The following is a 13,313-nucleotide window of genomic DNA, read 5'->3' on the forward strand; positions in this document are numbered from 1 at the left end:
TATAATTATTTTATTTTATGGATACATGGTAAATAATTTTATAACCAAATATTAAAATAAATTATTTATTATTATCAAAAGGCGGATGATTTGTGATGTCACATTCACTAGCAGGTAAACGATAGCAAGATGGTATAGGTCCTACTTCACAAGTACATTTTACACACACAGAATCATAACCCGTAGCTTGATTAAGTTCATCTCCATAATTCATTGTCAAGTCACCAAATTTACAAGTCACGTCTGAAATTTAACAAAAGTTAATATTTATAACATGGTAAATAATTTTCATACCCATATTTCTTTTTTAAAAATTAATACATATATTCAAACTTACCCAAATTAGATTCACTGGCTGGATCTTTTTTAATAACTTGATCTCGTTTATTTTCTGTAATAAAAATATCAATAATTTGGTAAGTAATAAATTTTAAATTGAAAGTACTTGATAATTAGTAAATATTTACGGCATCTGTATTCAGTAGGACAGTCATCGTTTAAGCTTTCAGGTTTATAATAAACTGGGGCACAATTGTTATGAACTTCATGAGCATGTTTCAATTCAGTTTGACATGTGTCCAATAATGTTACACAGAAAGGTTCGATGTTTTCACCTTATGAACAAAATAATTTATTTGTATTAATATAAATTAATGATTATTTTTATAATAATTACCAGTGTATCCTGGACCGCAGTAACAATTTTTATGTGGCTCTGCAGCCGGGCTGAAATTTTCGCCATCTTTGTAAATTTTACCGTCAACTTCACATGTCGGTATATCTTCTTGTCTCTCAACTGTAAAATAAATTATTAATTGCTTATAATAATTTATTCTTATTGTTTATAATAAATTTTAAAAAATTACTTACCACAAATCTGTTTACCAGGACAACATTGAGTTGCATTATGAGGAAGATAACAATTAGGTTCAGGTCGAGAAAAACAATCTACTATTGCACAAGTAAAACTTGCTCTAATTGATCAATTCAATATAATTTAAAAAACAATTTAAAATATTTAAATAATAAATACGAAAAATAAATTATAGAAACAGTAGAAAAAAAATTTATTACTAACATGCCTGCTCGGTCGGAACAAAAGCATCCTTTATTACACGGATTTTTATCTTCATCTCTCAAATGCTCTCCAATTTCATATTCATGGCCGTTTATGTAACACTTTGTCGTAGATCTTTGATCTAAATGATCACAATTATACTCATACGGACAACAATCTTCTGGTAATTTATAAACTGGTATACATTTTAGATCTTGGTAATACTTAAGAGGGCCTGGACATTTCGATAAATCACAATCTATGAATTAAATAAATACATTAATTTTACAGCAGTACTTATTATTTAAACAGTATAATTTATAAACTTACTTACTGTCATTAGCAAAAATTCCTAATACATGAAACAAAAAGCAGTAAGTTAAAAAATTACGTGTCAATCCCATGACTACTCACAGATTAGTTATAAATAAAATATAAGTCCGTAAGAACTTATGTAATTATTTTCAATCTTATATATCCTCAGGCAGAATTATCTCTATAATAATAATATTATTATTATTATTATTATTATTATGATTCTCTATTTATATATTTTTTTAAAGTTGTATAACTACATAGTGTTTTAACTACGTCAACAACTAATCAGTAAATACACGAGAAATAAAACTAAAATGCTATTGAATAAACAATCATGAACTTTGAATAGTTGATAAAGATAAATATTTAAGATACATAATACACAAGTTACTGGAAAAAAAATCGGTCTATCGGTTGACCCTGCGGGCCAGCCCCAAAACTTCCCGCTGTGCTCCTTGAGCTCGAAAACATTATTGTAAACACATTTTCGAGCTCTTCGAGCTCAAAAAACGGTTGGACCGAAAAAATATACATTTCGCTGAAATAAATTAATTTTTGTCCGACGATATCTTTAGAACAAATCGGGGGGTTTATACGTCCTTTGCAGAGATCGTAAACACTTATTTTGACTAAGCTTTGATTAAATTTTGAAGCAAATCGGTTAAGCAGTTTACTGTATATTGATTATACAAAATTTTCTTGCCAGCTAAAATATTTAATACAGTAACAGATAAATATAGGACACCAAAAAAGAAACTGTGCATCAATACCATAGCTAAACAAGTATTGTGAATTAATGCTCAGAAGACTTGATTTTTTATATAACGCAGATCAATGTAAATATTAACATGTAAATATATTAACTCGTTAATGTGTGTTGACTAATTTATTTGTGTTTGTGAGGATACATTAATACAATAGTAGACGTGCAGAAAATAATAATTCTTGTATATATTTATAGATTAAAGATTACTATCTTATTTTTTTTAAAACTTGAGGTCATCACTTTAAACTTTACAATTTTCTTTATGAACTTTAAGTAACTTAACTATAATAAAAATTTCTATTTTGTAAAAAATTAAATTTATTTTCATATTTTTAAATATACTCATAAACATTTTTTATTACAAAAATTTAAAAAAAATAAATAAGTTAAAAATGTAAAAAAAAAATTTTCTTGGAAGTGATAAAACTTATTTCAAATGTATGGATAATTTAATCTGCTATTTTATAAGAACTTTTTGTAATTGTCATTTTATCAACTGACCTATTAATGTCTTAGTCAATATATTATATAATTATTCAACTTTATGAATTAATAAATAGTAATTTCTTTTCATAACAATTACAAAATTTGCTCTGAAAAAAAAAATCTGGGCAACGGTTGGCCCCGCGGGCCAGCCCAACGACTTCCCGCTGTTTTCGAGCTCAAGGAGCTCGAAAACATTAGTAAGAATACATTTTCGAGATCAAGGAGCTCAAAAGCACTATTATCAGTACATTTTCGAGCTCTTCGAGCTTGAAAATACCCTTGCTTCCCTGTTTTTTATGAGCTTTTCAAGCTCAAAAGAGTTTTGTTTTATGTTAAAATTTGGAATTTTAGAATCGAGAGTAATAAATGAATGGGCGTTCTGTAAATATTTATCCACGGTTATGTTCAATAAAGAAAACGAAGTATATTCCGGCAGAAATCAATATAAGTGATCAAAGTAAGAATTTAAATGAGTTTTGACTCATATCACAGCGTTAATACATGAAACATCTAAGAAAAATATTGAAAACAGTGTTTCTTCAATTTGTTTGTTGATAATATTATCACAACTGAATGAATGAGTTACATTCCACCGCATGGTGTACGAAAGAGACCATAAAGATGAAGAGTTGGGAAAAATTACATAAAATGTTATCTTTTTAACTTCTCGACATGGATATTTCTTGAACTAACCGACCGATTTTAATGTTCGAGGTAGCAATCGACGCGTTTTATTGAATTCTTGGGCTGATTAAATTTTGGAAACGTTTGATTCAGTCGTTTTAAAGATATTCGTGAAAAACCGTTTTTTTTAGCATTTCTTGCTCCGACGATATGTCTCGAACATGTCTTATCGAGTTTTAGAGCGATTAGTTTTTGGAATTGATCAATTCGATAGTCTCCGAAATATTCACGAAAAACGAAAAAAAACGATTTTTTTCCATTCTTTCGTCAACGATATCTCTCGAACGGATTATTCGATTGAGACGGTTGAGGTGGCAATCGGTGCGTTTTATTGAGGTCTAGAGCTGATAAAATTTTGTGGATGATTGGTTTAGTCATTTCGACGATATTTGCAAAAAACCGTTTTCTACTATTTCTTTCGCCGACGATATCTTTTGAACGGATGAAGCTTTTTTTGAGCATTTTGAATATCTAACTAACTTATATTTCTTCCTCGTTAAAGATCTTTTTTTACTGATCAAATACGATGAAAGTATCATTGTATTTGACGCTGGAGCAGATCTTGTCACTTTTTTCATCATTTATCTTAAACCTAAAATTGCAAGTTCCTCAACAAATTTTTTACCAAAATTATTATTCTTGCTAACGTCAACGTTAACGGGGTGAAAGGGGTCAGAGATACAAAAAAAAGAGCATATTTTAAAGATTTTTTTTTTTCAGAGTACCTTCTTTATTAAAATTCTTAAAATTTTTGACATTATTGAGCATCATTCCAAAAATATTCTGCTAAATTTTCATAAAAAAATATTGAAAAATAAGCCAGTGATAGTAGGGAGAAACAAGTCACCTCAAAAAAAAAAGTCTTCATGCCGTAGGCACGATAACTCATTACTGCCTCATCTAAAATCAAATACCAAAAAGATTTCTTTAATACATAAGTTTATCTTAGATTTGGTCAAAGGATTTTTTTACCTTAATAATGTCACAAATTTTAAGAATGTAAATGAAGGAGGTAATTTGAAAAAAAAATCACGAAAATATGCTTTTTTTTTATATCTCAGACCTCTTTCCCCCTTTAAAGTGACCTACTAAAATAAAATTATTACTTCCTACTAGCCTGTCAGCTAATTTAATAATCATATTACAGAACTTTTTTATATTATTATATGGTGAACAGTATAAATTTCCGTTAGTTAATTTGTTTTTTTTTTTTTACTAAACCGAAAAACATTTATCCAGATTCCATCAGCAACATATTTGTCAATAATAACCCTGCCTATTTCTAGTATATACCGTTTAATTAATTTGATATCTATTTTATTTCCACTGTTGCCATTTTTATTATTTAGATTTTTTATCATACTATTACATTCAACGTTGATTTTATTATTTTTATTTCCATTCGATCTTTGTAGGATTACTTTATTTAAAGTTAATATAATACGGATTATTGAAATGAACACTATATATAATATCAAAATTACAACAAAAAATTAAATCCGAAAATAAGGGACAAGATGTACAATGTAAATTTTCATTACTACAAACTGATGAAGAAAAAATTAAATTTTCCATAGAAATTTTAAAAGAAACCGATATCACCTTTGAGTTAAAAAATACAGAAAAAAGTAAATTTGTAGCTACAAAAAATAATGTCGAAGCAACTGAATTTAAGACTTCCCTGCTGGAAATGTTTCTCGTCAAAAAGTCAGAATAATTCTTGTAAAATTCTGAATAAAAATTTTAAGTCTTACTTTCTCTGATAATTTCTGAAAAAGAATGAAAAATTCTGTCAAAGTTTTTATATGTACACGGAGAGAAATGAAGCTCGATATAAACGAAAAAATACTGTATGATTTTCGATTTCTACTAGATCTGTTTAGAAAATCATAAATTATGATAATTTTTATGAAAAATTAGTAGAAAGTAATAGGTACGCAAAAAAAATTATAGAGTAGCATAATGATTTTTGAAGTCTTTGATTTTTAATAACCAACAAATATAAAATATGTTATGCTATGAAAGTAATATCAAAATAAATCTTGAAATTTTATAAATTGAGAGTAAAGTTTTGATAAACGTTTGCTATTAATTAAAATGTAAATAAAAATGATTATGTGTTATAGTACATAGCCGTAGTAACGGCCTTTTACACTTTTTGCCTTTATATCGCAACTGCTTTACTTCTCTTTCTGCCTTCATTGTGCGGCTGTGGACCGACTTGTGCTTATACTGTACTGCATCATTACCGTGATGCCCTACAACCTCCCTTGTGCAATGGAGGTGTAGTGGCGTAGGGAAACCACAAAGAAAACCTAGCCAGTACAGTTTCGGTTTGGGTGAAGCTCCAGTGATCGATAAAATTCCCATTTTACCGATCACTGGATCTTCATCCCACGCCTAACGGTCAGAGATCTTCGTTCGAACCCAACGCGTGGCTAAACGGTCACCCAGCCAAGTAGTGGCCACGCTCAATGCTACTTAACTTCGGTGATCGCCCGAGCCACGCGCGTGCCGAACGGCTGCCTCAGCCGCTGATTATGTGTTATATATTATAGTTTTTAAATTATGAATTTGTAAATTTTTTATAATTTTGTATCAAAAATTATATTCAGCATAAAAATATTTATTTCAAACAGTATTAAATTCGAAATAAATTCGTTACATTTTAAACTCCTGTGTAAAATTTTTTCTATGAAAAAATGGTTTTTTTGTTTTATATTATATAAATTTTATAATTCTTGATCACACAAGAATTAATAAGAACTAAAAATAATAATTGCCACAATAGAATAACAAAATTTACAGATTTTGTCATGATATTTATATTTACTTCAATTTTTGTTATTATTTACTGGGTATAAATTCTCGAACATTGATTCAATTGAAAATTCTAAAGCTAGCATAATAAAAATTCTTAAAATTTTAAAACTTTTAGTTTTGTCAGTTAATAAGTTTCATTATATGATCAGTAGAAATTCTACTTTATCAGTAATGCAAAATTTCTCGTGCCAGCATAATAAAATTTGTTAAATTTAAACTGATATTTACTCAGTTGAGGAATAACACTTATAGAAAATCATTAAAGTTTAAATAATTAATAACAGTCTTTACACCCATTTAATAAAATTTCATTGAAATACAGCTATTTATAATTTTTTGACAATAATTTTTGTTTGTCTTTGAGTAATTTTTACAACGGTGTTTAAACAAAATAATTTTTTGTTCTGAATGTTCGGATTTATTTGGTTATTTTTCTGATCAGTACTCCGCGGGAATTCATTCAAGAAGCATCTATTTTATTTAGCAAGTGTCAATTATTCAGTTGAGTTCTATGGGGTTGTGTGATTGTGAAAATCTTTATTCTTATTGATTTTAATATTATTATGCTAATGAGATTTGTTTGCATAACTATTTTTATGTTTGGTAATAAATTACACACTTACGAATAACAATAAATTATATTTTTTTTGTTTTAATAAAATAAAAAACTATTTGATGTATCATTGTGTGTAATAAATGTAAACCGCATGGATTTTAATTTTATGGAAAATTAGATGTATTTTTATTTATTTTATATCCTGATAAATGTTCATTAAGTTAGATAAGTAGTTATAAGACTTTTTGTAAAATTTATAATATTAATATAATAATTTTAACGAGACTTTTCTTTGCTCTGTAAATTCAATATTGTACGAATCGTAAAATTAATTTTTGAAATATATTGTCAACTAACTACCAATACCAATGCTGCTAAAAAAATATAAAATTAATATAAAATAAAAAATACAGTGTTTTGTGTTGATATTCTCATATATATGTTTCTATCAATTTCATTTAATATTTATACTATACGTTTTTGTATATACATATAAGACTATTAAAGATAATTGATAGAAACATATGAGAATATCAACACAAAACACTGTATTTTTTATTTTATATTTTTTTAGCAGCATTGGTATTGGTAATTAGTTGACAATATATTTCAAAAATTAATTTCACGATTCGTGCAATATTGAATTTACAAAGTAAAGAAAAGTCTCGTTAAATTTATTATGTTAGTGTCATAAATTTTACAAAGAGTCTCTATAAATTTTTTAGATTAGTAATATAATTTTTATAAAAGTTAATTTAAAGAGTAAAAAAACAAAAATGAAAATTATTATTTTTTTCAATAAATTTTTAAATAATTTTGATCGTATAAGTAAAATAATTAAAACAATTTTTATTATGCTAGTGGTACATTTTATTGTCATAAGACGGTGAATATTGCATCCTAGCGACACAATTTTTGTCGTGTCAGTTATTATAACTATAAAATACTTAATAATTTTTATTATGCTCAATACGAAATGTATTATGTTCAAGAAAGAAATTTTTGTCGGCCGCAACGATATTTTATTATGCTTCAATACAATTAGTAACAACACGCATAACATAAAATATTGGAATATCATACGGTTTCAAGTTTAGTCGGCTAGCATAATAAAAATTTATGGATTTTCACATAAAATTTCATGGAATTTTCACCTTCATTTTTCTCCGTGCACGAGAAAAAAAGCTTTTTTTTTTTTTTAGAAGTTTCTAGCTCACAAACCAATCAACGGATTCTTATGCACGAAAATTATTTTTGTAGGAAATTGAACGCTCTATAGAAATAGTATTCTATCATTTTTTGATAAATCCAACCGATCTAAAGTTATTTGGACAAAGTAAAATTTGTAGTAAATTTTGAGATCTTATCTTTCCGGCGAAACTATCAGTCTTATCACAAAATGTCATAGAAATTTTTCGTAGGTAATTTCATTCTCTACCAATTATTAAAAAAATAGTTTTTTGATAGATTTTGAGAGCTCGACATTAAAACAAAAATAACTAGAAAACAATGCGGAATTTCAAAAAACTTTATTTTAAATCCTTTGTAAAGAATGAAATTACCTTCAAAAAAATTCTACGGCATTTTGCGATAAGACTGATAATTTCGCCGGAAAAGTAAAAAATCTCAAAATTTACTATAAATTTCTTTTGAAGTTCAAATAATTTTAAATTAGTTGAATTTTAAAAAAATGATAAGATACTTTATTTGTAGAGCGTTCATTTTCCTACAGGAATTTTAATCGTGCATAAAAATCCGTTAATTTGTTTGTGAGCTAGAAAATTCTAAAAAAAAAAAATTTTTTTTCCCGTGTTATTTAAACGGAAAATATTAGAAAAGTGGATTGAGGCAAATCTCAATATTATTAAGAACTCGGATTGGTACCAAATTTTTTTTTTAGTCATACTTTCAATTTTTCAACCATAAAAAAACTGTTTTTTTTTTTTTAAACACCTCAATATATATTTATTTACTTATTTATAACTTCGTTCTCGTAACCCTTTAGAGTCTGACCTTGAAACCTCTTCTTCGGTCTGGTGGAGCCCGATAGAATTAGAAAGAGCGCGAAGTAAATGTGACAGGGCCGTATTAAAAGAGAAAAAATTTCACCTGGGCGGGAGTAAAAAGTAATTTTATTTTTTATTTTTCATTTATTAAATAATGAATATCAAAGGACGTAAATTCAAAGTAAGAACAACATTTGGTTTCATTATAAATATAGTTAAGTAATATTGCAATTACATAGCAATGTATGAAATTTAAAAAATTTTTCTAACCTTACTTTCGAAGACTATTTCCTCACGTCAACAGTACTAACTACAGCACTGTCGATGAACGCAGCGCGAGATTCAAACAAGTGGAAGGGTACTCACAGGCACACTACTACTCTCACATGTCACTCATACATGCTCACGGGACTCTACGATTCTCGCTCTCCCCACTAGTCTCACATGTAGACGTTTCAAGATCCTCTGACTCTAAAGGGTTAAATTTGATTTGGAAACGAAAAGTGGCTAAAATAAAATAACGATCAAATTTTTCGAAAACTTCTAAAATAATACATACATGATTCTACTTCTAAAATGATACATATAATTTAAAATTAGTTGCTTCTCCAGCCGACACAATAATGTCCGGAAAAATGATTACTTTTAAACAATCCAAGATTAGTGGCGTGTTCATTGTCTTCAAAACAGACACTATCCATCCTCTCATTATCCCTCATTGTACCTAAGGGTTTAAGCGTGTTAGAACAAGTAATCCTGGTGACGTCAGAAGAATTAATGTAAGTACTGAAACCATATGCCCACATTTTTCAACTTCAGTGACGTATCCTTGTAAAAATTCAGTATATTTATGCTTCGAAATTTCAAAAGTTTATTACATGTTATTTTTTATAGACACAAAAAAAAAAATTCTAATACTTTTTATGTGAATTTTTTTTTTTACAAGTTTTGTTTTAAAGTTTTTTTTTGTTTAGGAAAAATTTATTTTTGGGAGTGTTTTTACTTTTTTCTCTCATTAACCCTGGAGTGGTGACTCTTTAGTTTAGGAGGTGTTGGTGGTCGACATCATAGACCTCCAAACAAATTTGCACCAACTTCGAAAAATGTCTCCTATTTCGGAGTTTCGACTGGACTATCAGCTATTATTGTATAAAAATAATATCCTGTTAAAAAATTGAGCTATTTCGAAATTACAAATTAAAAGTATGCTAGGCCTTGGAGGGTTCAAATATTTTTTTAAGAAGCTGATTTACTCCTTCATATGCTATATACTTTTACGGCATTGAGGACTTGAGTAGCATTTTAAACTACATGGTAGGTCATGGAGGGTAAAAATACCATTAGAAGAAAGTGATTTACTTCTTCATACGCTACTTTTAATACATCGAGGACTTAAATAACATATTACATTCAGCGACAAGTCCAACATCAAAAGAATTGAGGCTTTTGAGACTCAAATTACTTTTTTAGTTTTGACTGGGGATGTTTTATATACCCAATAATACAATTAGCCATAACGTTCGTTACTATCAAGTATCACTGAACCAGTTAATTTTATGCACCAAAGCAATTAAAATTTAATTAGCGAAATCAACAATCATGATAAATTACAAGTTATTTTATACGATGCTTTCTTAGAGTGTGTTAAGAGAGGCTTGCACTTTTTTCTCTTACGTACTTGAGGAGACAAATAGAAATTTTCACTAAATTAGATGAAAGCTTTCACTCGGAATAAATACTTGGACAAAATCATCTGCGAACCCCTCTCAATGAAAATTTTATAGTATTATTAGGCTAGTCAACAATTTCAATCATTGATATATCAAGAACGCTATTTTTTGATAGTAAACATTAATGATAACAAATATATAATTTAAACTATATGAGATACAGACACGATGTAAATGTTTATTGGTAGATATTTTATTACTAAACAAAATTTTTTTGAGGTTCATAGCTGTAATTTCATTATTTAATAAGTCATATAAGATATATCTTATACGAAAAAGTCAAAAAAATATCAAATTTTTATAAACAAATGCATATAACAACTGATAGTTACGAATATGACCTTTTACTTATCTGAAAGATCAATTAATTCTTTATAAAAATGACTCGAATGTCCATTATCGTATCTCCAATAGTTTCTATCGATTTGGTATTTGACAAATCAAGAGGCTGATTCAACTTCGGTGTCGGGTAATATTTAAAAGCGTTATAAAAAATAGAAAAAAAATTTTTTTAGTATACGGAAAGAATTTTTTGATAAAAATTACTCTGTAATTTCGAGTAATCCTGGGCCGTTGCAAAAAATTGGTATTTTTCGTTTTAAATTTAATATTTTTGTTCAAATATTAACGTTGCTTGACTACATTTTACTCTACTACTGAGTAATTTTTTAAAAGTCTTATATTTAATCGATTATTGTGAATATCTCATCTTAATCTATTAATTTTTACTCCCCAATATACCATTCTTTTAAACCCATTTACTTTTTGATAAAAAACTGCTCATAACTCGAATAAATTTTCTCATCCATGGAAGTAATTTTTACTCTAAACTGCAGAGTAATATTTCAGTAGTCTCCGTTAATCTTTGGTTAATATCGGCTTCAATTAAATGTCTTTTATTTTGCTCGCGACAACTTACATGTTACGCACACAAACGTAGGGTTGGAAAAAAAGACGATCTCTGTATCTCTCTATAACTTAATATTTACTCTAAAATTAAAAAAAAATTTGTATCTTTTCTTTTTCAACACAATAAGAGTAATTTTTTTTTATTCTTTTTCAAAATATTTATTCTAAGTCGTATTCTAAGGCAATTAGATGGTTTTTAGATTTTTTATGGAAATTTCAGCCTATTAATTGTAATTTTTATTGTAATTCAATATAAATTTTACAAATTGAATCATCAAGTTTTTATCATAACCTACGAGTAAAAATTGAATTAGAGAGAATTTATTTAGACATCCGCTAGGTGTAATTTTTACTCGTAATTGTGAGTAAAAATTAATCTGATTGATTTTTACTCACTGAAAGAGTAAAATTTCGTAATTCGAAAGTAAAAAGTCGTAATGGCCCAAGATTACTCGATTCAGAGTAATTTTTAGAATAAATAACATGGCAATATTCATACGAAAATTCTTTCCGTGTACTTTTATATATGTGTTTGTTTTTATTATTTTTTTAAGCTTTAGAAAAAAAATATGACAGTTTTTAGAATTTGATTATAACACATTGATAAGTTAACAAACAATAAAATTGTTGATAAAAAAAATTTTTTTTTGTTAACCTATGAAGAAATGTCAATTATGATTATTAAGGAAAAAAATCATTTTTTAACTAATTATTTAAACAATCAAAATATTTAAAAAATGATTATAAACAATAAAAAAAATTTTTGTTTTATGTGGTACTCTCTCTCTGGCGACAGTGCTCCCATAATACCATAACGGCCGCGCGGAGCCCTATTTTCGGCGTTAAATTAAAATTATAAATAATGAAAGAGTTTGGGGAATAAGGACTTTTTTATTGGAAATTTCCTCCTCTTTAAGGATCTTTTTTCAAAACTTCAAAAATGTTCATAGTTTTTGAGTTATTAATAAAAAACTAAGTGCCATTTTTTTTTCTTAATTTGTTAAAAACTCTTGCAATTTTTCGTGTGCTAACACATCCTCGAAAACATTTTTTCTAGACGTCATTACGAATCGAATGAGCCATCGCTCATATTTTTCAGAGCTTTCTTAAGATTTTTCGTCTTAATGAGCTTACATTTTTTTAAACAAAAAAAAATATATATATTTTGGATGGAGAATCGATTATTACGTACCAGTAAATTCTATAATTTTATATATTTGCCACTGATTATTTGAATTGACGAACGAAAAAAAAAAACGATTAGTAATACGAATAATCAAATTACAATTATAATTAAACTAATTTTTTTAAGAGGGATCTAAACTTTTTTCTCTATCATACTCAAGTTGACAAATTATCCTTATACTATCCTTGTTGCACTGGCGTCGTAATTGGAAACTCCGTCCACATTTTTCTCAAACAAATAAACATTTTTGAAAAATAAAAACGTAGATTGCTAGATTATAGAGTGACTCATCGAACCTCGTTCTTAATTTTGCATTCAGAAGTTTTGTTTGAGAGAATGGAGAAATTTGGACGGAAATTACTATGGACCTTTCTTAAATTTAAATTTAATTTTAATTGATTTTTAATGATCATTTTACAATGCATCTTTATTCTCTTTCTATACAATACATTTCATTCTCTATCGACTAATCTTTTTCAAGGTCAGATAGGGGTGGAAGGAGACATCCTCAAACTAGATTGTTTTACTATACAGTATACAGAATAATAGTAATAATAATAATTAATAACAGTTATATTAAAAATTGTTCTAATTTAAGATTAAAATTAATTATTTATAAATGTAAATTATTTAATATTCGCAATGATGTATGAAACTCGATTGTTATACTATACAAAAATTGTAATTAAATGTATAAAGGATGGCCGCAAGGAGCTTAGACTCCATGGCCAAATAAATAAAATTTCTATCTATTTCTATCTATCCTACGTAGCAAATAAAAGTTAGTTGTAT

The 13,313-nt window shown here is 27.4% G+C and overlaps 1 protein-coding gene across 2 annotated transcripts; it reads right to left on the minus strand.

The window, feature by feature from the left end:
• Positions 1-59: 59 nt before the first annotated feature.
• LOC130665311 (uncharacterized) lies at positions 60-1,550 on the minus strand. Of its 2 annotated transcripts, none has more exons than XM_057465641.1 (7): positions 1,392-1,550; positions 1,079-1,316; positions 871-974; positions 677-796; positions 468-614; positions 338-391; positions 60-243 (listed from the first exon to the last, which is right to left on the minus strand). In XM_057465641.1, the coding sequence occupies exons 1-7, from the start codon at positions 1,459-1,461 to the stop codon at positions 62-64; spliced, it is 915 nt and encodes a 304-aa protein (XP_057321624.1). In that variant the 5' UTR covers positions 1,462-1,550; the 3' UTR covers positions 60-61. The 2 variants fall into 2 exon arrangements, with proteins under 2 accessions (XP_057321624.1, XP_057321625.1); XM_057465642.1 differs by having other exon boundaries at positions 1,388-1,524.
• Between the last annotated feature and the right edge of the window lie 11,763 nt (positions 1,551-13,313).

This window comes from Microplitis mediator, chromosome 3, assembly GCF_029852145.1.
Source record: "Microplitis mediator isolate UGA2020A chromosome 3, iyMicMedi2.1, whole genome shotgun sequence".
Classification (NCBI taxonomy): Eukaryota; Metazoa; Arthropoda; class Insecta; order Hymenoptera; family Braconidae; genus Microplitis; species Microplitis mediator.